This window comes from Pipistrellus hanaki (assembly GCF_964339955.1).
Source record: "Pipistrellus hanaki genome assembly, chromosome: 2".
NCBI classification, from domain to species: Eukaryota; Metazoa; Chordata; class Mammalia; order Chiroptera; family Vespertilionidae; genus Pipistrellus; species Pipistrellus hanaki.
The window spans coordinates 62844388-62870453 of record NC_140504.1 but is presented as its reverse complement, the minus strand read 5'-3'; the positions used below and the strand labels follow the sequence as shown (position 1 = coordinate 62870453).

At 40.9% G+C, this 26066-nt stretch overlaps 1 protein-coding gene across 17 annotated transcripts in view; it reads left to right on the top strand.

Moving 5' to 3' along the window:
* Positions 1–26066, top strand: part of PHLDB2 (pleckstrin homology like domain family B member 2) — a 218295-nt gene that overhangs the window by 93003 nt on the left and 99226 nt on the right. For 16 of the 17 annotated variants that reach the window (XM_084873998.1, XM_084873995.1, XM_084873988.1 and 13 more), the window contains exon 1: positions 17012–17033. Coding sequence is in view for 1 of the 17 variants with exons in the window: in XM_084873986.1 (XP_084730112.1) it covers positions 16967–17033 (67 nt within the window). In the remaining 16 variants the exon portion in view is untranslated. Of the gene's footprint in view, positions 1–16918; positions 17034–26066 lie in introns of those variants that run through there. The other variant, XM_084873986.1, reaches the window with a different exon arrangement.

Here is a 26066-nt window from a genome sequence, read left to right as displayed (position 1 = left end):
CTGACCTCTGCAAGCCTCCATTTTCTCATACAGAAAACAAAAAGAGTAATACTACCTACCTGGTGCGCGAACGTTTTAGCCTAGTGGCAGCTCATAGCAAGAACTCAATAAATGTTAGACCTCATCTTCTTTTTCTCTCTCATCACCACAGGTGGTAATTTCTCATTTTTAAAATGTCAGGATTACAGAGAGAAAGGGAGGAAGGGAGGGGGGAAGAGAGGGAAAGAGAGAGAGGACACAAAAATAAGCAGGAAGCTACTAAATCATACTTTTATAATCTCTCACCTAGAACAGTCAGCAAACTTGTCACCTCAGCCTTGTCTTCTTTGGCTGGAGCCTTCAAGCTATCAAAATTACCTGTTTAGGACAGAAACTTGACCGTATTATTCCTGTAATCTCTTACCTAGTTACCCAGAGTCTGGGCCTTTAGTCTGGCTTATAGGGAGGAATTGAGTCCCTGCCTGCCCTGTCAGCCTGCTCCGTGAGCTTCAGCTCGATTAAATAGACCAGATTAGTTCATGACTCGGTTAAGAAAACACCAATACACTGAACAGCTCAGCTCATACTTTTTTACCTCCTGGGAAGCTATGTGCTTACTGACTTGTCAAATTGCTTTATAAACATACTACACTGTGAACTTTTTATGGGTAGGGCACTTCCCATAATGCTTGGCATATTTTAGGAGCTCAACAACTATTTCCAAATTAATTGCTAAATGAGTGCTAAGATAATCCGATTTAACTAAATAGAGTTGCTGGAGCCCAGTTCTCTTATAGGCTTGAGGCAGACCAAAAATAATAATAATGATAATAATAATTAATAATAATAATATTCTTTTCCCAATCAAGTTTGTAAACGAGGAAAAGATAGATATGGAAGTTTGGCAGAAGGAGATAAAAATGTGATCCTCACTACTAATAAGGCTGATAAAGGACAACGTGGCTTAGGTGAATGACAACAGTGGACTTCCTAAATCTGCACTTCAGAAATCGGTAGACTTACCCATAAGTCACTGCACAGCTCACCACAAAGGGACTTGCTTCTGCACAGCCTGGAGCATGAAAGAGCACGCCAGCGTTCCTAAGTTCAGCTAGGCAGAGCCAGTTCATTTCCTGAATGAGCCAGTGGGAGAGTCCCCCTTCTCCTCTGAGGCAAGCAACCTGATTCAAGTCGGGGAGAGAGGCCAAGAGGGTTCCAGCCACTGATGTGACGCGGACTTGTAAGCATGGAGCCAGAGGAAGTTATTTTGCTCCCTTACCTCAATGCCCTCATGTGCGCTGACTGATTTAGATGTTGATTATATTTACAAGCAACAGGTAAAAATGTATCACAATGATACCCCCAAACTATACATTCACCAATAAATTATCTTTTGACTTCCCCGCTCTAATTCCACCTTTTCTGTTTATCTATGAGCAAAGATTAAATGAAATGCTTCAATAATCTTATCAAGATTTTAAAATTATTTTGGCTTCTAAAAGATTACATCTCCCTTTTTAATTAGCCAATTCAATGAAACCTAGTTAATATTTATTAAGACTCTGCTAAGTGCCAAAGACTATATAGGATATCATAGTGATCCTTGGGAGCCTACAACCCAGTCCGCATCTCCTGGCTTTGTTTTCTTAGAGAAAAGGGAACAAGAACACGAGTGAGATCAAAGAGAACAGAGACAAATGTTTACAATGTTTTTCTAATTTTCAAATGTTTTTCTGAGTAGTTGAGTGACTGACCACCAGAATTTAAGACATTTGGTTTTTGCCCAAACCTGTTTGGCTCAGTGGATAGAGCGTCGGCCTGCGGACTGAAAAGTCCCAGGTTCGATTCGGGTCGAGGGCATGTACCTTGTTGGGGGCACATCCCCAGTAGGGGGTGGTCAAGAGGCAGCTGATCGATGTCTCTCTCTCATCGATGTTTCTAACTCTCTATCCCTCTCTCTTCCTCTCTGTAAAAAATCAATAAAATATATATATATATTTTTAAAAAGACATTTGGTTTTTCCTATCACCAACATTTAACAAAACAAAGATACTAATAATAAAAGGTCGTGGGAGCCACTGGAGAACCCTTTATCTTTCTCTTCTCCATCAGTAAAGAGAGGAACTGGGTGAAAAGGTTTGGATGGATTGTTCAAATCTATCGCTACCCTGGAAAACAATTCAAGCTAGCAGATGGATTATGTCACCTCCTGTCTGAAGGCGTCATACTAACTCCTCTCCTATGTTGGATTCCTGGATCATTCATCATTCTCTTGTAAAAAAAATAAATAAAACAAAATACAATACAATACAATACAATCATGCATCTTATATTTCTAATAATTCTATTTTTTATTATTTAACTAGATTTGGGAAGATTGTTCACATTATTTCATTGGAGTTTAAACTCACAATATTTTTTTGTTTTGTTTCATCTCATTTCATCTTATATCTTCTCTTTATGAAACTGATAGAATTCTTCGAAAGAAACAGAGAGTAGGTTTAATTCTAAACCCTAAGAGATATAGATTCAGTGTCTATTCCCAACTTCAACTTTTTAGTCAAACCATATGCAACCATTCTGTCCCCCCCTCTTCCCCTGCCAGCAGTGCTAAAAGATGTACACTTTAATGATGTACATTTAGTCATTTACTAACATTTGGAACAAGCTTCCCGTTCTCAGCATTGTTCCTGATTGCCAAAAAGGCAGATTCTCTTCTTCCCCCCACTTCCATACCTCTATTAGATTAATAGCACATGCGTGAAGGAATTATTTTCACTTTGGAATAGTTTCCCAGCACATACTCCAGGAGGACAAGCTGGGAAACTGAGGCTGGTATAGCTGTTTGGGGAGGAAAAGGTGATTGAATTGAAGCCATCTAAAAAAGCAACATTTCTCCTATTAACTTAGGAGATAACGTATGAATTTATAGCAGAGATAAAAATAAATATATATAGTTTCTGGGTATTTATAAATCCTTTGTTTCTAAATATCATGGATTTAAAAAATGGCAAGAGATAACACATCCCAGAGTCAAAGAATAGCACGAAGGGCTGTGGGATCTTCAGCAACTAACTATATCCCCAGGCCTTTTCCCTAGTTTTGAAAGAAAAAAGGAAAAGAAAGGCATTGTGATTTTTTTTGTTGCCCCGATATTTGTTCAGAATCTATAGGAGACAGGGTTAGAAAAAGGAAACTAAAGACTGTAGAATTACAAATATTGTGGAGGCTTCCCCAAATCACTTTTCATATGCATATTTTAACATTTCAGCTGTATCATTTAATATTTATCCCATGCAATGTGTATTAAAAATTGAACAGATTTTAAAAGAGACTTTTCATGTGTTAAAAAAAAAAAAAAATCATTACTGGGCTTGTAGACAGTGTTTGCTTTATAGCACCCAATGTTGCTTTTGCCTAAGGCTTTTATTTTGTTTTTTTATTTATTCTCTAAAGTTTTATATTTGTCTCCCTTTTCCCCAATTGACCTGCCCCCCACCCCAGCCATTCCCATCCCGGGCAAGCCTCCACTGCCCCAGTGTCTGTGTCCATTGGTTATGCTAATATGCATGCCTAAAGCATTTTGAAACCAAGAAGGGAAAAGGGATCCTCCCAGGATCTGTGATAAGCACATTTCTAAGGTCAATATGCTAAAAGGAGGTCCTTTGAAAAAAATTTTTTAGAGCCATCAATTTAAACCCATCTGGAGGAATGATCAGTAAGCTGTAATAAAAACCTGTCTCCATATCATGCCACTATAATACCCCATGTGAAATTCATTTTCATAATATGCTTACACTGTGTTTAATATGTCCCAATACTCAGTATTAATCAAGACTAAATGTGAATAAATGCTGATTGTTTCATATGAGAATATGCAAACAGGGATATCTATCTTTACCTGTCCATCTATCTAGATATACATACAGATGACATAGATGCCATGAATATAGATATAAATATAGATATAGGTATATCCCAGGTTAAAAATATAAATAAGTTTGAGGCAGGAACAGATAAATTTATAAAGACTAGTATCACCAGTAGTGGGTTGTATTACCTACCAGTGATTGCACAGGTTGGAAGGCCCAGAATTAATTATTCGGGAACCACATAGATGACATGAGCTATCTGGGGGTAAACATTCTGTGTCAGAGAGAGTTGTTTCCCAATCCTGGGACCAAACAGAAGTAGAAAAGATCTGTGATGCTGCTTCCCAGGAGACTGGCCCAGGAGTCTTACCTTTGACCTTGCAGTGTTAGCTGAAGGCTTTACCCCATGGGCCATATCTCTTCTGAATCTACATGCCCAGAACCTATAAGGCCTTCCCAGACACATGCTGCCAACAGCCACCACATGCCAACCACAATTCCACCCTTTATACCAAATACATATTAACATTAAAGCAGCATCTTTTCCCTGAATCCAATGATCTTTTCTGTTTCAGACCATGCTTATAATGGTATGAAATGTGCAAACTTAAAATGTTTTATTAAAGAACAAACAAACACCAAAAGGTCAAATTATTTAAATTATTCAAATTGTTCAACATAAATATTATAATTCCATTTCATCCCCGCACCCTCCTCCTCCCACTCATCAGAGAAAAGCAGCGTTAATTTTAGTGTCTTTCCTTCCTGACACTTAAGCTTTCCTTGGCTTTTAACAAAATGAGATGACGTTATATATTTGACAAGCTAAGGGAAAAGAGGTTAATGCCCATGACTAAATAGTGAGGTATTGCATACTTTAAAAATTCTTGTAGCACACTGATGTGCCACAACACACCAGCTGAAAATCACTGCTATAAGATGAGTCTGAACACCTGGCTTTAATGTCTGTAATAACTGTGCATTTTCTTAGATTTATCTACTTAACCTCTGTTCCTCAGTATCCAGTTATAACAGTTTTATAATAATAAAACCCACTAAGAGGACATACAAATGGCCAAAAGACATGATAAAATGTTCAAAGTCACTAATCATTACAGAAATGCAAATTAAAACCACAATGAGATACCACCTCACACCTGTCAGAATATCTATCATCAAAAAATCAATAAACAAGCACTGGTGAGGATGCAGAGAAAAGAGAACAGTAGTTCACTGCTGGTGGGAATAAAGACTGGTACAGCCACTATTGCAAACAATACGGAGTTTCCTTAAAAAATTAAAAATAGAACTTCTGTTTGAACCAGCTATCCCAATTCTTGGAATATATCCTAAAACCCTGAAAACCAATCAGAAGGAATATATGCACCCCTATGTTCATAGCAATATTATTTACAATAGCTAAGTGCCCATTAGTAGATGAGTGGATAAAAAAGCTATAGCACATTTACACCATGGAATACTATGTAGCTGTAAAAAAGAGGAATCTCTTACCTTTTGGGACAGCATGGATGGACCTGGAGACTATTATGCTAAGTGAAATAAGCTAATCTGAGAAAGAAAGTTATCACATGACCTCACTTATTTATGGAATCTAATGAACAAAATGACCAATAAAATAGACCTGAAGCATGGAGGCATGGAACCGACTGGCATACCTCAGTGTGGGAATTGGGAAGACAAGAAGAGATAAACCAAAGAATGTATATACTTACTAGAGGCCCGGTGCTCAGATTCACGCACCGGTGGAGGTCCTCAGCCTGGCAGAGGATCGGGCCGAAACTGGCTCTCCAGGATCCCCAGAGGGGTCCCAGATTGCAAGAGGGTGGTTCTCGGGGGACACACCTTGGAATCAGGCTCCCTCCTCTGTTGTTCCAGGTGCATCTGTCACCCCAAGAACTGCAGCTGCCAAGTCACCACAGCTCAGCAGCTCCTGCATTGGGCATCTGCCGCCTGGTGGTCATTGCACATCATAGCTACTGGTCAGAAAGTCGAATGGTCGGGTCACTTACCCTTTTATATAGATATATAGATATATAGATATATAGATATATAGATATATAGATATATAGATATATAGATATATAGATATATAGATATATAGATATATAGATATATAGATATATAGATATATAGATATATAGATATATAGATATATAGATATATAGATATATAGATATATAGATATACAGATATATAGATATATAGATATATAGATATATAGATATATAGATATAGATATGCATAGCCCATGGACAGGGCAGTAGCGGGGTGAAGACCTAGGGGTGGGTGGGTAGGGGCTGGGAGGAGGAAAGTTAAAGGAGGGAAAATGGGAGACAATCTGTAATATTGTCAACAATAAAAAATATATTTTTAAAAAGTAATAATAATAATAAAACTACTTACAAAACTATGAGTTAATATTCTGAAAGATTTCCAAGAATTCCCAGCAGAACCTTGATGCAGAGTGAATGAGTTTTTATTTAACTTACTTAGAACTCACATCTAACACAATGGGAATAGTTGTGCTCTTTGTGTGTTGGTTTAAAAATTCACCTAAGAACAGGCTCCTTAACTAAGAGTTATTTGGAAACAATAACAATCAGACTGGATAATATACTTATCTAACAGATATACTGTTAAATCTAAAGTAAGAGTGTCTTAAAACTTTTTGGAAATGAGGCAATTTTCTCTTGTGAGCATTCTAGCCAGGAAGAATTCAGTAAAGATTGAATGGCTTAACATATTTCTATTTTTACTGGCTGCTTTAAAACTTTTATGGTAAAAATAAAAGATAAAAGCATGACATCACTTCCAGGCTTCTCTCTATACACTCAAGCAATTATTCATTTTAGATGTCTGCAGGGTGGGTTTTGGTTAAGGTTAATCTCTGCCTTTTCCATCTCCCCTGGTACAGAGGGTGTAGGAGTGAGGGTAAATTAGTCTTTGAGATGACACCCAGACTGAAAAAGAGACCAAAGAGATATTATCCTAATTTATCTACATTTTTTTTTTTTTGAAGGGAACACACACCAAGTTTTATTGGGGGTAGTATTTACAGGGGCAGGAAGGAGAGGGAGGAGTAACAGGGTGGGGAGACTTCCGGTACAAGGCAGACAAGGAGATACAGAAGGCCCGGCACCGCACCCTAACCCCAGGAAGGGCAGGAGAGCAGCCAGGGCCCTACTTGCTCATGGGCTGGGAAATAGCAATGGGGGATGAGCCCCTGGGCTTGGGAGGGCTCAGGGGCTTGTAAACATTGACCACTCTCAGAAGGGGACAGGGTGGGAGAGGGTTCCCCCAACACTTCCTCACAGGGTTAAGGCCTCTCCAGGCTCAAAGTCTCTTTAGCTGGGGGGAGGGGAAGGAAGAGAGGGGAAGAGTGTCGTTCCCCCTCCCCCGGCATTGGCTGCGGCAGGGGTGGGGGCAGTTACATTCAGTCACAACAGTACTCCCCCCACGCCTCTAATGCCGCCAAATACTGGCGCAAGGAAAAGGGGAGCTGGGGGGCCAGCAGCAGCAAGACACTTCACCCTGGCCCGTCACCCCCTTATTGCGTTTAGAGAGAATATTGTCTTTTCACGGACGGAGGCTAACACTGTTGAAACCAGGGAGAAGCAGGTGGAGGGAGCCCCTCCACCCCTCAAGGCCAGCTTTATTCCCCCCAACACTGACCCAGTTGCCACTTTGGTGCAAAAACAAAGGAACAAACAAAAACAACCACCCCAAAACAAACAAAAACACGGGGTCTCTCTGGGGATGGATGTGGGGAAAGAACTGGGGCCACTCCCCATTTCCCCAGGGCAGAAAGGAGAAATACATTCATGGAGGGGAGGCAGTGGCAGAATCCTGCCCTAATACTGCACTCTGAGCAGTGAGGTCAATAGGAGAAATTAGGTGAGAAACCCAAAAGATACAACAAACTTAAAACACACACACAAATGAAGACAAACCTAGGCAGGTAACTGGGAATAGGTCCATGAGGAGGACCACCTCCCCCTGACTTAGGCAAAACAACACGTCTATTCTTGACCCTACATATTTTAAAGCCTAATATGCTAATTGTCCTTCTGAGCATTCTTTTGATTGTTCCACCAGTCGCTATGATGCAGACTGATCACCAGGGGGCAGATGCTCTGACAGTAGGTTAGCTTGCTGATGGGGTCCGGCCAATAGGGTCTGGATGAGATGGGCTGGATAAGCCATGGAGCCAATCTCCTGTGGTCTCTCCCTGGCCTCTAAAATATTTCTTCTGATTAATTTCCTTTTAATGTGCAGGAATCCATGCACCAGGCCTTTGGTATCCTATAAAAAAATGTTACTGGGACAATTGTTGAAACTTGAAAAGAAATAGTGAATTCCATGTTAGTAAGTGTCAATGATAACTTCCTGATTTTGGTCCTTATATTTTTGGTTATCTAGAGAATGTCCTTGTCTAAAGGGTTACACACTAACCTATTCAGAGATGCTGGGCAACATGTTCAAAATATACTCTCAAATGATTTCAGGAAAAAAAAAATGTTTTTTGTTCTATTCATGTAGCTTTACTGAAGTTTTAAATTATTTTAAAATTAACATCATCTTTAGCACTTAAAAGTAAATAGTTTATGGTTTGTGTTGATTTTCTTGGGTTCTCTAGGTAAACTCTTATGTCATCTAAAAATAGTTTTACTTCTTTTCCAATTTCCGTATCTCTTATTTTTTCTCTGTTTTAAATGGCACTGGCTAATAACTCTAGAATAAGGTTCAAAAGTAGCAGAGATAGTGAGCATTTTTGACTCCTTTGTAATCTTAGTAGAAATGTCTCATTTCCGCCACTAAGCACAATGCTGACTTTGGGACTGAGATATTCTATTTAGGAAATATGCATCAACTCCTGTTTTCTTGAGTATTCTGATTAGGATGCTTTAGTCAAAAGCTTTATTTTATTTTATTTTATTTATTTATTTATTTATTTATTTTTGCACCCAGAGGATAATCATGTGATTATTTCTCTTATATCTGGTGGTTATATTAATAGATGAATCCTACTTGCTCATGGTATATTTTCTTAATATGGTGTTGGGTTCTGTTTTTTAATATTTAATCTAGTATTTTTACATTGATATTGGGTAATTGCTGAACATATATTCACATGTTAGAATCAGGTTCCTCTATACTGTTTTTAGCAGAACAACCCCCACAAGGAGGTTGGTAACAAAAAGGGCAAGGGAAGCAGTATAATGGGCACATGGAGAGACCTGACCTTAGAGTCACATAGACTTCCTGGAGATTGCTAGCCCCTCCCTTACTGACTGGGTGACCTCAGTGATGTTATTCCACTTCTTTACCCTCTGTTTTCTCCTCTGCCAGAGAAGAGAACCTACCACATTAGGTTGTGTAAGGGTTTAATGTTAAATATTTCTATAAAGACTTCAGTACAATATCTGGCACAGCGTTTTTAAGGTACATCTATGGTGGAGAATGTTAGAATTTCCTTTATTTTATAACCTAATAATATTCCATTGTATCATATAATAATAAAGGTAATATGTAAATTGACCATCACTCCAACAGACAAAATGGCCGCCCCCATGTGGCAAAAGATGGCCACCCCCATGTCAACACAAAATGGCTACCACAAGATGGCCAGCAGAGGAGGGCTGTTAGGGGAGACCAGGCCAGCAGGGAAGGGCAGTTGGGAGGGACCAGGCCTTCAGGGGAAGACAGTTGGGGGGGGGACCAGGCTTGCAGGAGAGGAAAGTTGGGAGGAACAAGGCCTGCAGGAGAGGGCAGTTGGGGGCAACCAGGCCTATAGGAGAGAACAGTTAGGGGCAATCTGACCAGCAGGGAAGCAGTTAGGCTTCAATCAGGCTAGCAGGGGAGTGGTTAGGGGGTGATCATGCTGGCAGGCAGAAACGGTTAGGGGCAATCCAGCAAGCAGGTGAGCAGTTGGGAGCCAGCAGTTCCAGATTGGAGACACTCCCCTTACTATTTTGTAACTGACAATTGGTACTTCTTAATCCCTTCATCTTTTTCACCCAGCCCACATCCTACCTCCCCTCTGAAAACCATCAGTGTGAACTCTGAATTTATGAGACTGTTTCTATTTTGTTTATTAATTTAGAGTTCTTTAGATTCCACTTATAAGTAAAATCATATGGTATTTGTCTTTCTCTGTCTGATTTATTTCATTTAGCATAATAGCCTCATTTAGCATAATAGCCATTGCAAATGGTAAGATTTCTCTTTATATAGCCAAGTAATATTTCAATGTATATATTTACCATCTCTTCTTTATCCACTCATCTATTGTTGGGCATTTGGGCTGCTTCCATATCTTGGTTATTGTAAATAATGTTGCAGTTAACACAGGGATACATATATATTATTTGAATTATATTTGGATTTCTTTTAATATATACTCAGAGGTGGAATCACTGAGTTATAAGGCAGTTCCATTTTTAATTTTTTAAGGAACCTCTGTACTTGTTCTTTTTTATAATGGCTAAATCAATCTGCATTCCCACGAGCAGTGCACAAGGGGTTCCCTTTTCTCCATAATCTCACCAATAATTGTTGGTTATTGATTTATTAATGACAGCCATCTGACAAGTGTGAGGTGATATCTCATTGTGGTTTTAATTTGCATTTCTCTGATGATTGGTGACACTGAGCATCTTTCCGTATGTCTATTGGTCATGTGTATGCTCTCTTTAAAGAAGTGTCTATTCAGATTCTCTGCCCATTTTTCAATTGGATTGTTTCTTTGTTTGGTGTTGAGTTGTATGTGTTCTTTATAAATTTCAGGTTTTAACCCTTTGTTGATTGAATGCATTGGTGGTGAATATCTTCTTCCATTTAGTAAATTGTTGATGGATTCCTTTGCTATGCAAAAACATTTTAGTTTGATATGGTTTTATTTGTTTATTTTTTTTCTTTGTTTCTCTTACCCAAGGAGTTATATCAGAAAAATATATTGCTAAGAGAAATGTCAGAGAGTTTACTGATTACGTTTTCTTCTAGGAGTTTTATGGTTTCAAGTCTTACATTTTAAGTCTTTAATCTATTTTGAATTTATTATTGTATTATTGTATGCTAGAGGCCTGGTGCACGAAATTGTGCACTTGGATTGGAGGGGGTTCTTCAGCTCGGATTGCAAGAGGGTGCAGGCCAGGCCAAGGGACCTCACCAGTGCACAATAAGGGTCAGGGGGGGACGTAGGAGATTGGCCAGCTGGGGAGGGATTGCAGGAGGGCTCCAGGGCATGTCCAGCTCATCTTATTCCATCTCGATTGGCTGGACCCCAGCAGCAAACTAACCTACTGGTAGGAGCATCTACCCCCTGATGGTCAGTGCACATCATAGCTACCAGTCGAACTGTTGACTCTCTGCCCCTCCCCCCCCCCCCCCCCCCTCGGTGGTCAATGCACATCATAGCGAGTGGTTGAGCATATTGTTAGCATGTTACACTTTGCTTGGTTGAATGGACATCCAGACAACTGGACATTTAGCATATTAGGCTTTTATTATATAGGATGGTGCAAGAAGGTAGAGGTGGTATACTTTTTTATTTTTATTTTTATTTTTATTTTTTTTGCATGCATCTATCCAATTTTTCCAAATCATTTATTAAATAGATTGTCTTTACCCCATTGTATGGTCTTGCATTTTTGTCAAATATTTGACCATGTAGGTGTGGATTTATTTCTGGGCACTCTATTCTTTTCCATTGATCTATGTGTCTATTTTTATGGCAGTACCATGCTGTTTTGGTTTCTATAGCTTTGTAGTATAGTTTGATATTAGGTAGTGTGATACCTTCAACTTTGTTCTTTCTCAAGATTGCTTGGCTATTCAGGGCCTTTTGTGGTCCCATATAAATTTTTTGGATTTTTTTGTTCTACTATCTAATCTACTATTGATTCCTTCTAGTGTGTTTTTCATTTGATTATTGTATTCATTATTTTTGACTCATTCTTATTTATGGTTTTTATATTCCTTTTGTGCTTTTGAAGCTCTCATAATGCTAAGTTTCTTGAGCATTCTTATAACCATTGTTTTGAACTTTATATCTGGTCAATTTCTTGCCACCATAGCAGTTAGTTCTTTTTCTGGAAATTTCTCCTATTCTTTCACTTGGGGCATGCTTCTTTGTCTCCCTGTTTTATCTATTGCTGTTTATCTCTGTTGTTCCTATGTATTACATAAATCTTCTATGTCTCCCAGTCTTGGTTGGATGGCCTTATATAATACATGTCCTGTGGGGCCCAGTCTCCCTGTTTACCTGAGGTGGGTGCTCCATCAATGTCCCTTCTTTGGATCCTGGGAGCCCTCCTGAAAGTGAGTTCTGATTGTTTTTGGTATGTCCATGGATGAGGTTGACTCTCAGGCTATGTGGGATATGAGGATTGACCATGACCATAGTGTGTGTGTTGGGGATGACCCCTTAACGTGGGTTTTGCCTCAGCTGGGTGTGGTGCCTGCCAAGACTGCCCTTTGGGTGTGCTGCTTGTGGAGCTAATTAGGTTGTGCTCTGATGTGATCTGAAGCCAGCCACCACAACCCAATTGTGTTGGTTCTGGAGCCTGTTGGGAGGGACTCATGTGTGTCAATGTCAGACACTGCCTGTGACTGGTCCTGGGCTACTTGTTAGGAGTCACAAAGTAATCCATGTTTGGTAGCTGCCTATGCTGGGCCTAGGTATATAGGGGAGCAGTCAAGCTGTGTACTAAGACCATCTGCCACCAGTACAGGGTTGGGGTAGGTCAGTGAAAGGCCCAAGGCACCCTGAGACCCGCTGCTATCTTCTGGCTGTTTATATAGTGCATCCACTGAATGAACCTCAGGTGGTACACAGTTGCATGAGTTAGGTTCTCTGGGAGTCACTAGGAAAGGATAAGTGGTATTCACCAGATTAACATAGATTCAAACTCAGTGCCAGTGATGGTCTTAGGCATTCAGCAAATGCCTCAGAGTACATTCAGACAACTTGCCATCCACCTTTGGCCTTCAGACCTTTGTGTGGATGATGCAGGGTTGTTTGGGAGACATATGGGTAGAGCCAGTAGAGTTCATCAGGCTAGATCACATTGGAGGGAGAGCTCTGCACAGGAACGGTGGTACCCATGGGGCTTGTAAGAAGATGGTCTTCACCCTATAAACACAGAACTTAGCCTCTCCCTGTGCACCTCCAGCACCATCCTTAACCCACTTGGAATTCTCCAAGAATTTTTAAGAAAGGCAATGATTTGAGTGAAGATTGACCAGCAAAACCCACAGCTCTGGGAGAGATGGTTAGGGTGGGACCTCAGGTAGACTTCATCATGGAGCTAGTGGAGCTCCTAAAGTTAATGTCATATGGGGAGAGGACCCCACACAGGATCAGTGGTGCATGTTGGGTGTTTGGGGAAAAGGGACATTGCTCTAAAGCCACACAGCTCAGTCTCTGTCTGTGTGTCTCTGGTACTCTCATACTTGCCTGGAATTCCTCAAGAGTTTTTTTAAGAAAGATTGCAATGCAGGTTTGGGTTGGCTGCTGCCAGCAGAGCCCACAGCCATGAACAAATTGGTGATGGCAGGGCCTCAGGGAGACTCCAGAGTGGATCCCCAGCCAATGCTTTGTTGGGTAAGTGGAAGACTAGTAAAGATGGTGTTAGTTGGTGGTGTGGGAAAGGGACTCAACACAGAGATATTGATGACATCTCTCCAGCTCTCTGAAGCCATAAAATTCAGTCTCTCCTTATATGACTCCAGCACCGAGCCGCCTTCTCTCTGCCCAGGGTGAGTGCCTTCGAGTAAGATTTTGTGTGCAGTCCTTGTGTTTCCATCAGACTTCTGTCTTGCAGTAGATATTATATGGGCTCGTCTTTCCAGCACTGGTGCTCTGGGCTGAACAGCCCAGCTTAGGATTGAGAGTGCTTGCTCCTCTGCAGCTCAAATAAACCTCCAGATTCTTAACCAAGGCACGTGGGTGCAGAACCAGCTAATTTCATATCTCTGCCCCTCTTACCAATTTCATCATTGCTTCTTCTGCATATTCTTAGTTATAGGACTTCTGGTTAGTTAGTCTTCACATATTTCTCCATGTTGATTTTCCTATAATTTAGTTGTAATTTTTATGTGATTATGGGAGGAGATGAGTATGACTTTCACCTACTCCACATCTTGGATTTTTAGAAGTTGTGTGTCATCTAAAAATTTGTTTCAAATTTCTCAGCCTTCACAACACAGCTAATTCTCTTCTTTAGTACACTGCTCTTACATGACAAATATATAAACCCCCAACTTTGTCTTTATTTTCTGAGCAGCAGCCACAGGTTTGATTAAAACATTTAGCTCCTGACATTCTTCTTCTCAATGTATATTGCACCAGAGGAAACAGCTCTACTGCCACTACAGAGAAGACCCATTTTCAGTTTTAAGAGTTCTTTTTCTAGTTTAGATATGTCTTATCAGATATGTGATTTGCAATATTTTCTAGCATTCTATTAGTTGTCATTTCACTCTCTTGATATAGTATTTGCAGCACAAAAGTTTTTCAAGCCTCTATCCTATATAATAAAGAGCTAATATGCAAATGGTCATCATGCCTCTCACTGTCACACCATAAAGGCTCAGATATTCAACACTGGGAAGAGAAGAATGGGACCATCCAGGTACAAATGAGCTTGAGAGAGAGGAGTGGGGACCAGCGAGGCTGCAGCCCAGGAGAGGTACAAGCCACCTGCCCCATGGTCCCGGGTGCCTGCAGCTGCAGCCCAGGCAAAACTACCCACCCATGGTCCCTTGGGGCCGTGGATGGCCAGGGCGAAGCCAGCTCAGGTCCTGGGTGCCTGCAGTAGGACAAAAGGAGGGAAACCTGGATCCTGGGTGCCTACAACTGTCCAGAGGAGGGAATTCTGGGTCCCAAGTGCAGGGTGAGGCAGAGGTGGTTAGGGGCAACCCCACCAGCAGGGGAGCAGTTAGAGGCAATCAGGCCCATAGTGGAGTAGTTAGGGGTGATCAGGCAGGAAGGCAGAGGTAGTTATGAGTAATCAGACAGGCAGAGGTGTTTAGGGGTGATCAGGCAGGCAGGCAGACAAGCATTTAGGAGCCAGTGGTCCCAGATTTTGAGAGGCAGTCAGACATCCCCTGAGTGCTTCCTAATTGGAGAGAGGCCAGGCTGAGGGACTCCCCCCTCCCATGCATGAATTTTATGCACTGAGCCTCTAGTTTAATATAATCATGCAAGTCTATTTTTCAGCATTTTCTTCTAAAATAATATTAAATTTGGTACTTTCAATAGAAGATTTGGCCTTGTAATTCATTGACAAAAGTGAGGCCCTCAGAATGGAATTCCTCTATTCTCAATCTTTCCTAACACACAGCTATTGATCTACATTGGCATTTATTCTCATCTCCTTTCCCCAATCTGTTCTCTTAGAATGAGGAGTACCTCATCTAGTCAAAGCCAATCTCTATTGGGTTCTTGATCCTATCCTCTCTTTCTACTCCCATGACCTTCTTCAATCACTTGGTCCCCTTTTCTCCTATATCTTTACCATTTACCTCTGTATCTTCCTTCAGATTATGAACCAGTTGGCTCACTGCCTCTCATTTTGAAGAAAAACAAAACTTCTCAATATCTATATCTTCCAAATACATATCTTCAGCCATGATTTCTAAATTTACTTGGATGCTCTACAGATGTATTCTAACTCAACATATCTAAAATTGAATTCCTCTTATAATTACACATCTGCTCCACTCTTTTTTTTTTAAAATATATTTTATTGATTTTGTACAGAGAGGAAGGGAGAGAGATAGAGAGTTAGAAACATCGATGAGAGAGAGTCATCGACCAGCTGCCTCTTGCACACCCCCTACTGGGGATATGTCCGCAACCAAGGTACGTGCCCTTGACCGGAATCGAACCCGGGACCCTTCAGTCCCCAAGCCGACGCTCCATCCATTGAGCCAAACTGGTCTTGGCGATCTGCTCCACTCTTTATTTCCATTCTTAAATAATAGCACCATCATCTATTACTTTACACATCAGATTCTCCCCGGTACACACCTCCCAGTACCAATAAATCATCTTGGCCTGATGACTTTTACCTCCCCTATGTATCACAGTCTGGATCTCGTTATCACAAACAAATGCTTTAAATTAATTTCTTAGCATCTTTCCCTTAAAATATTGTATAAACCCATAACTGGTCTTTGTGCCTCTAATTCTGCCACCATTAAAATCCTTCATTCTTAATACATCAAGAGTAATTTAAAATTGAATAGAAAATTAGTATTATTATTTTACAATGAGTTTACATGACCTTTGACAACTCATTTTTCCTGAGCTTGAGGTTTCTTATATGTACAACGAAAATGATACCACTTATTCTTAGAGTTATTGTGAAAATAACACAGCAAAAACACAGCAAATAGGAGTCCTTATATGATAGTGAGATCACATTATCTTGTAAGGTATCCCTGAGTCTGCATTCCTGAGTCTGCAAGAAAACAAAACAAAAACAACAACAAAAACTGTACATACTGTATAAAAGCTGTAAGAAGCCTGACAAGTCAAGTGCTCGTTGGAGAGCTCGTAAGAACAAAAACTAAACATTTTCTATAATATGAAATTTTAAAATTAAAATTAAAAGAAATAATAAATACAAAGTGCTTAATAGATAGCTGGTAAATAAGCATTGGATTAAAAGTTAGAAAATGAGCAACAATAAACCCCAAATAGAAATAACTATGCTGACAAATGGATTCTTCTTACTGGTTCAGTGTTGTTCACTGCTTGTTTGCTGGCATGTTTTTGGTTTTGTTTTTGTATCCAAATCTGTAATTATTCTATTCAAAAGTGTGCTTTCATTGATGATGTTTGGTGGTGATCGTATTTAAGTTTTGTCATTCTAAAGGCTAATCACCAGTGAGATTATAGGATGACCCAGAATGTCTGTTTTCAAATTCAAAGTAATTAGTGTTCCTCAGATGTTAATTCTGTTGACTGTCAGTTGTCAGAGGTACCCTTGGCTTTCAGCTTCCCAATCATGATATTTCTCTTTTCTTGCTGATTACAGGCTGGCATCCATCCCAGTTTCTCATCTGAGATTCAGCAGAAGATCCGAATGGAGGAGGACAATACGCAGAAAGAGGAGCCCCAGGAGGATGGAGCTAGTGATGAGCAACACTTAGGTGAGAACTCCCTGGGTTTGCACTTCGTGCTCAGAGATTTTCAATAATTACTTATGAGTATTTACTGTCTACCAAACATATGGAATAACTGAGCATTGTTCAGCTAGCATAAACCTAGGAGTTCAGCAAGCAGCAGGAAGTCAGCCTAAGGTTGGCTACTCTCACTGAAGACATGATGAGTTTAAACCAGTTGCTGAATGGCATGCAGGCCAAAGCAGCTGGCATGGCAATATCTTTTCCAGTAACTCATCAGTCATTAAAAAATCAAAGCTCACACACACAAAAAGAGTAGATGGAACAAATAAAGAAAGGCATCATAATCTTAATCTCTCTAGAAGAGAAGCTGATCCTGCAGTCCCCTTTCAGGAGAGACGAGTCTGCAACCCAATCACTCCCAATTCACAGGGTTTGTGCTGATTGAGTCTTTATAATGTGTTTCCAGCATTCAAAACAGAATAAATAGGCTCATAAAATTTATATTTCCCTCATTATTTTTTATTATGCCTCAGGTGGTCAAGTAATCGGGGTTGAGGAGGAGGTGCTCAGGGATATGCTGGGAACCTGGTGTCAGGTAACCTCATTAGTATTTCTTTAAACCAGCTCCTTGTCTCTGCACTGCAAAGTCCTCTTTATTAAGGGAGTGCAATTTCAAGGTAGATTAAAATTTCCATTTAATTATTGTGCGAAGTTCTAGACACAGAAACAAAAATAGTTAAAATAGAAATCTCCTGTATTTATATTAGTAAGGGTTCTCCAGAGAAACAGAATCACTAGAACACACACACACACACACACACACACACACACACACACACACGCAAACACTGAATGGGGCAAAAGTAGGTCTACAGTTGTTTATATGGAAAATGAACATGATACAATAACTACAGAAGTGTATCATGATTGACACTTCTTCTCCTTTCAGGAAGAGGAGAGAGGAAATGGTAAGCCACTAGGTGGAAACATAACCTGGAGAAACCAAATGACTTATTTTTTGTTTATTTGTTAACTAGAGGCCTGGTGCATTAAATTTGTGCATGGGTGGGGTCCCTCTACCTGGCTGGGAATCAGGGCCAATTAGGTTCCCCACCTCCTCCTTCCCTCTCGGCTTGCATGCTGCCACCATGCAGTTCTCTGCCTCCCCACCTTCCAACCTCCCCTTCTTCTCCTTTCCTTGCTGTCCATGTCCACCTCCAACAACCCCCGGTTCCCTGTCCCAGCCCAGGGCCTGGCCCCAATTGGGTGATTGGGACCTGCGACCAAGGGGAGGGACTAGGGGCCAACCACCAGCATGGCAGGTGGGCAACAGGCCAATAGAGGCCTGTGGGCTGGGGGGAGGGACCCAGGATGTTGGGTGCCAGCCCAGAGGAGGGAGCTGGCCCTCGGCTCCCCTGGAAAAGGGGCCATGTCCACTGCCACCCAGCCCTGGTTTCCAGTACCAGCCCGGGGGTCCTGCTCTGATTGGGCGATCAGGGCCTGCAGGCTGTAGAGAGGGACCGGATGTTGGCTGATAGGCCCCATCAGTGATTGGGGCCTGTGAGCTGGGGGCAACTCCTGTGTTGAGTGTCTGCTTCCTGGTGGTCAGTGCACATCATAACGACCAGTCTTTCTGGTTGTTTCAGTCGTTCCATGGTAATGGTCACTTAGGCATATATATATATATATATATATATATATATATATATGCTAAACTGAGGATTCTGGATTCATCTCATCCTAAGGGCATAGAAGAGTCACTAAAGAATTCCTAAGATTGAAGTGACAAGGTTAAATTTTCAATATTTAAAACCAATTCATGTATTCAACAAATATTTTATAGTGTCTGCCATGTATGAAAATCTGTGGGAGGCTCTGGGGATATAATGGTTCCTAACCTCACAAAGCTTAGAATTTAGTGAGGAGATAAGAAAAAAAGACAAATATAACAATTACAAACTTTAATTAGTACTATTGAGACACAGACTAATTTAGAAGCTTTATAATTCCAGTGTCTGCCTACGGCTGCCCCACCACCCATCACATCCCTACCATAAGTGCAAGCTTCAAATATTGAGTAATCACTCAGCAACTACCCAAACCCCATTACCTCTCTGGGCCAAATACATAGGGTCTTGGATTTAATACCCCTTGACTGTATGAATCTTACCTTTCCCTTTTGGCCCTTCCATCTTCCATTGCCTTGGGTGAGCCTTGCCTATCACACACCCAATGTTCCTCCAGCACCAGGCCTAGTGAAATTTTATCTTCCCTGACACCGGGCTTGGTCCTGGCTCTCTCTAGGAATGGAAGTTAAGAATAATACCAGGTGTACTGGCACAAGAACAGACATATAGACCAATGGAATAGATTAGAGAACCCCAAAATTGACCCAAACCACTATGCTCAATTAATATTTGACAAAGGAGGCATGAACATACAGTGGAGTCAAGACAGTCTCCTCAATAAATGGTATTGGGAAAATTGGACAGATACATGCAAAAAAAATGAAACTAGACCACCAACTTACCACACACACACACACACACACACACACACACACACACACACAAATAAATAAATAAATAAATAAATAAATAAATACCTCAAAATGGATAAAGGTCTTAAACATAAGACAGGAAACCATAAATATACTAGAGGAATCTACAGGCAGTGAAATCTCATACTGCTCCTAAGGCAATGAAAACTAAAGAAAAAATAAACAAATGGGACTACATCAAAATAAAAAGTCTTTGCACAAGAAAAGAAACCATCAACAAAACAAGAATGTCCACTGTATGGGAGAACATATTTGTCAAAGTATCACCAATAAAGGTTTAACCTCCAACATTTACAGGGAACTCATACAACTTAATAAAATAAAGGTAAACGATCCAATAAAAAATGGGCAATGAACCCAAATAGATGCTTTTTGAAAGAAGACAGAAGGAAGGCCAAAAGACATATGAAAACATGCTCAAAGTCACTAATTATCTGAGAGATACAAATCAAAACGACAATGAGGTACCATCTCACACCTGTCATAATGGCTATCATCAACAAGTCAACAAATGACAAGTGCTGGCAAGGATGTGGAGACTGTTGTAGCCAGTGTGGAGAACAGTAAAAACTAAAAATGAAACCCCCATTTGACCCAGTGATCCCACTTCTAGGAATATACCCCAAGAAACTAGAAACACCAATCTGAAAGGATATATGCACCCCTATGTTCATAGCAGCACAATTTACAATAGCTAATATTTGGAAACAGCCTAAATGCCCATCAGCAGAAAAGTGGATTAGAAAACTATGGTACAGCTACACAATGGAATACTATGCTGCTATAAAAAGAGAAGGAATTCTTACCATTTGCAGCACCATGGATGGAACTGGAGTGCATTATGTTAAGTGAAATAAGCCAGGCAATGAAAGAGAAATACCATATGATCTCACTCATTTATGGAAAATAAAGAACATTATAACCTAATAAATAAAAAGATAGGTACAGAGACAGTGAAGCATCAAACAGACTGTCAAACTACATCTGGAAGGCTAGGGAGTGTTAGGGAGGAGAGAAAGAGATCAACTGAAGAACTTGTATGCATACATACATATAAGCACAACTAATGGACATAAGACACTGGGGAGTGGGGATGAGGTCATGTGCCAGAGGGTAGGGGAGCCTGGGGGAAGATCAATGGGGGGGGAAAAAAGGAGATATATGTACTAATATTTGTAATACTTTAAACAGTAAAATAAAATTTTAAGTAATAATAATAATAATAAAATAAATAAAATTTAAAAAGTAAAAAATATAAAATACTACCAGGTGATAAAGGGGATGTAGAGAAGAGTACTATTGAAAGGTGTTTAAGAGATAAAAATGATATGATTTGGGAGTCGGATTAGTATAGAAGTTGAGAAAAAAATAAGAGACTGAGGACCTTTTCCAAATTGGAAGGTTGGAGACTAACTATAAGGAGTGGCCTTTATTTAGTTACAGGGTACAACAAAGAAGGAGGGTTAAGAGGTGCAGTGGGGGAAGGTGATGGTTTGGATTTGCTTGGTCTGTGGTGTCCAGGAACCATCCCTGTGAAGGTGCATGTACCCCTCCTTCTTTGTTACACTGAGGATTGTGGCAGTTGTAATTAAAGACAAGAGGTTGATATTTCCAATAGGATCAAAACATTCAACTATTTACAAAGTCATAGAGAATTTAACATGACATTCTAATAGCCCATGATAGATGAAACTTTCTTTGGATGACAAATTACCCCTGAATTATTCATTGAGGGTAATGTTGCCCTCCAACCATCTGAGTCCTTCAAAAATTGCCTGTGTAAGAAATTTTCCACCTGCCTGGTCACTTTGATGAACTTCAGGAATCCGATAGGATAAGAGCTTGTGCAACAGGAAAACAATCAGCCACATCAGGGACTGTCTTGATTACATTGTCTATCAATGTTCAACAGACCAGAGAAATGAAAAGCAGTGAGGTGATCTCCCACCCCTGCCATAGCACTCCAATTGTTGGAGGTCCTCAGAATTCACCTTTTGGAAAGGAAGCAGAAGGAGAGCCACAGAAAGCTCTGCTAGCATGCATCAGGGAAGGGGAGGGAAACACACCCTGTAACCATATCCACATTTGCCTTCTTGTCTAGCAAATTCATTCCCCCTTGTGTGTTGTTGGGCGGCTAAGCCTTTTGTAACATTAACTTTAGTATTAACATTAAAGGTATGGTATATCCATACATCTACCCATGTTGAAGTTCTGGAAGGCCTTATGTCAATCTCATAATTATAATGCAAATATCCTGGGCAGCAACCTCTTTAAATGAACAAGAAGAGGACCTTTGCAGTAGACTTTCTTTTGGTTCCTTTTGGAGAAACACGGTGAATGAAGTGCAATCATCTTCTTCAGGCATGTTTGTAACTCACAGAAACTCTTCTGGTTCCTGAGAGTTTAATAATGAATGAAAAGCAACACATGAATAGCCAAACATTCCAATGAGTCAAAAGAACTACGTATACTAGTTATAAATATCACTCTCTGTATCTCAGAAACAGAGGCTGCAGACAATCATTTAGAACTTCGTGAGCGCTGATAAATCTCTAGTCAGGGCTGGGTGCTGTATAATAATTTTTATTAGCTCTCTTAACAACTCCCCTGAAAGAAACTATGCATTTAATATCCCCATAATGTAAAACATCAAAAGGGTCAAGCAGGTAGCCCCCAGCACCTAGTGACACAGCCAGTAAGTACACTGGAATTTTAGGTCCCTGAACTTCCAGTCCAACACATGACTCAATAGCCAAAAGGTACCTGTTTCGTGCTTATTTAAATGAGAACCTTCGGATCTGTGACGATGGCAACATCATAAGGTGAAAAAGGGGACAGCAGTTAAGAGTTGGCAGAGAGACTCAGGATCTTAACTGGGGCCTTATGTAATTCAGTTGAGTCCCTTGATTTGCATGGATACTTTTGTCTAACATATTAGGAAACAGAATCCATGGTGCTTTTTTTGGAGTTAACTTTAAACTCTGTCGCTGGAGCTCATCTTTCTCTTTATTCCTAGCCCTATAGAATCAGTTTCCACTTCCTACACAGCTGCTGCCTCTTCCTGTATTAGTTAGGCAAGGGGGAGCCAGTGGAAGGGTAGAGTGAGGAAATGACATAATAAAATGGTATTAGACATGAAATCTTAAATTCAAAGCCCCATTACTCCCCTCACCCCAAATCTGGTCCTGACTCCCTGGGTTCCATCTCCCATGCCCCACTCCATGCACTGTGGACTCAGGCTGGTTGCTTGAGTCCCTAGCCTGTTTTGGCCTTACTGTGGTCCTGCTTGTTCACGTTATCTCCTCTGCAAAGACTCATTGGGCATAGATGCCTTTTTAAAAAAAAATATGTTTTATTGATTTTTCACAGAGAGGAAGGAAGAGATAGTTAGAAACACTGATGAGAGAGAAACAAAGACCAGCTGCCTACTGCACACACACCCTCTCCCCACTGGAGATGTGCCCGCAACCAAGGTACATGCCCTTGACTGGAATCAAACCCAGGACCCTTCAGTCCACAGGCCTACGCTCTATCCACCAAGCGAAACCGGTTTCGGCTAGATACCTTTTTTGCAGTATCATATTATATATGATATCATATAATATATATATCACACACACACACACACACACACACCGTATTTTCCGGCGTATAAGACAACCGGGCGTATAAGATGACCCCCTAATTTTACAGTTAAAACATAGGTTTAGGCCTATATTCGCTGTATAAGACTACCCTCCACTTCCGAGGCAACACCAGTTCTTTTTTTAATTAAATTTTTAATGAATGACATTATTTGAACATGCCGTAATATACCGTACATTGATACGATAAATGGAAGGTCTCTTCACAAATGGCAATGCCATGAACTTGACCGAGAAACAAGAAATCCAAAAGAGAACATTAACAATGATGACATCATCTGGAAAGAAAATTACATGAAGAACTTGCAAAAAACGCTTGTTTGTGACTGACTGGGATGATAAGAGGTTTTTCTAGGCAGAGGAGCATTGTGAGCTTAAAATCCTTCAAAATCCTCATCATGTTCTTCTTCTGACATCTTAAGTTCATCAATGACCTCTTGTGGTACATTTGTAAGACAGTCATCATATGGATCAAATTCCGAATCAGATGGTATGGCTTCAGCTTCGGCTTCCCCTTCATCTTGCCACAAGAAGTCATCCTCCATACCGTCCAAAGAATTTGATATGCCACACTTCTTGAAAGACCTGATTACTGTTTCTTCAGTAATATCATTCCAGGCTTTTATGACAAAGTTACACAAAACATCCAATTGTGGCGCATGCATGTTTCCTCCTTTTGTGAATAACTTTTCGCCGCTAACCATCCACTCATTCCACTGTTCTCTAATGCGATCTTTAAATGGCTTGTTTAGGCACACATCCAGTGGCTGTACTAATGATGTCAATCCTCCAGGAATAACTGCTGCATCTCTGTTTATTCTTGCCAGCCTGTTCTTCGTGCTGGTAGTTAAATGAGCCCTGAACATATCCCACACCAGTAGGCTACGTTCTTGACGAAGTCCACCTGGTTGTCTACTCCATACATTATCAAGCCATAGCTTTACCCCTTTTTCATCCATCCATCCTTTTTCATTCACATGTACAAAAACTCCAACAAGGAACTTGATTTTTCAGCATTGTTTTTCTTTTAAAAATAATCATTGGTCTTAGTTTGGCACCATCAGCTGTACATGCTAGTACCACTGTAAAACTGGACTTCTCATGTTCTGTTTTTTTAATTAACACTGTTTTTGCACCTTTTGGATTAACAGTTTTATTTCCAACCATATCGAAATTCATAGGAGTTTCATCCATATTTCCGATCTGCCTTAATGCATAGCCATGTTTCTTCGCTGTTGTATTAGTACATATTGATGGAAAAGACTTACTTTGCCGTCAAGATCTGCAGGTAATTTTTGTGCAATTTTGGTCTTTTGCCTCAGTACCAGATTGTGCCTTTCCAAGAACCTAGTACTCCAGGATACAGTGGCCTTAAATCCTTTGCTATTATCTGGGTTAGATTTGGCCCACTGAAGTGCAAACATACGTATTTTGCTTCCTGTCACTACATAACCATTTTGACGATGCTCAAGAACCATGTCTGCTACATGCTTTTCGAGTACTGGCCAATAAGGGGTCCCTCTTCTTAATGCACACTTACTCCTTGGCATACTCTTTAATGCATCTTCATTTGTTTTTCAGTCTCGGACCATCTTTTCTGTTACTCCATATTGTCTTGCCGCAGCACAGTTATTGTGTTCCTTGGCAAAGTTTACAACTTTCAGTTTGAAACTGGCTTCAAATTCCCTTCTTCTTGCTGGAGCCATGATGGGTTTTTTTCTACCAGCTATTTGTTGTACACCCACTAATCTTTTAGGCTGGGGTTATACAGTACTATAGCTTCAGCTACACACAGAATGTTCTATTACGGTACCTTTTAACTCACTGTATGTGTCCTGATACAGCAGCTTTGGCTACACAGAACGTTCCTGTGCTGCAACTGTATGTACCACTGTGAGCCAATCACAACAAGCAAAGGTTCAAAGGTTATAATAGACCACCTCGCTGACTCTGGCCAATCTGAGCAGGCTTTTTACTAGAACACAGTGTAGCTTCGGGTACAGAACATGTATAATTTGCATGCATAAAAAGCCTGCTTGGATTGGCTGAGTTAGAGAGGCGGTCCGAGCAGCCTTGCAGTGATTGGTGCGGGATCGAGTTGGAAAATTCGTTTAGCGGCTTATTGAGACGTTTTTCGGGATATACTTGGCGTATAAGACGACCCCTGATTTTCGGTTGACTTTTTTTCATTTCAAATTCGTCTTATACGCCGGAAAATACGGTGTTTGTGTGTGTGTGTGTGTGTGTGTGCCAAATCGACCAAATGGCAGGACGACTGGTCATTATGACACGCACTGACCACCAAGGGCAGATGCTCAATACGTGAACTGCCCCTGGTGGTCAGTCCACTCCCACAGGGGGAGCGCCACTCAGCCAGAAGCTGGGCTGGTGGCGGGTAAGCACAGCAGCAATGGCAGGATCCTCTCCTGCCTGCAGTGGTAAGGAGCAAGGCATTCCAGACAGCGAGAGCCCTGGACTGTGAATGGGATGTCTGACTGCCAGCTTAGGCCCTATTCTGGAAGGGATCAGGCCTAGGACAAGCAGGTGGACATCCCCAGAGGGGTCCAAGACTGTGAGAGGGCGCAGGCTGGGTTGAAGGACCCCTCCACCCCCCAGTGCACAAAACTCATGCACCTGGCCTCTAGTAAGTATTTATATTGTACTAGAGGCCTGGTGCACAAATTTGTGCACAGGCAGGATCCCTTGTACTGGCTGGCAATTGAGGCCTATCAGCCACCAGGGGGTAGGGACCATGGAAGATTGGCCAGCCAGGGACAGATGCTGTGGGAGATTGTCTGTGGGAGCACTCTGACCACCAGGGGGTATCGCCTGCATTTAGCATCTGTTCTCTGG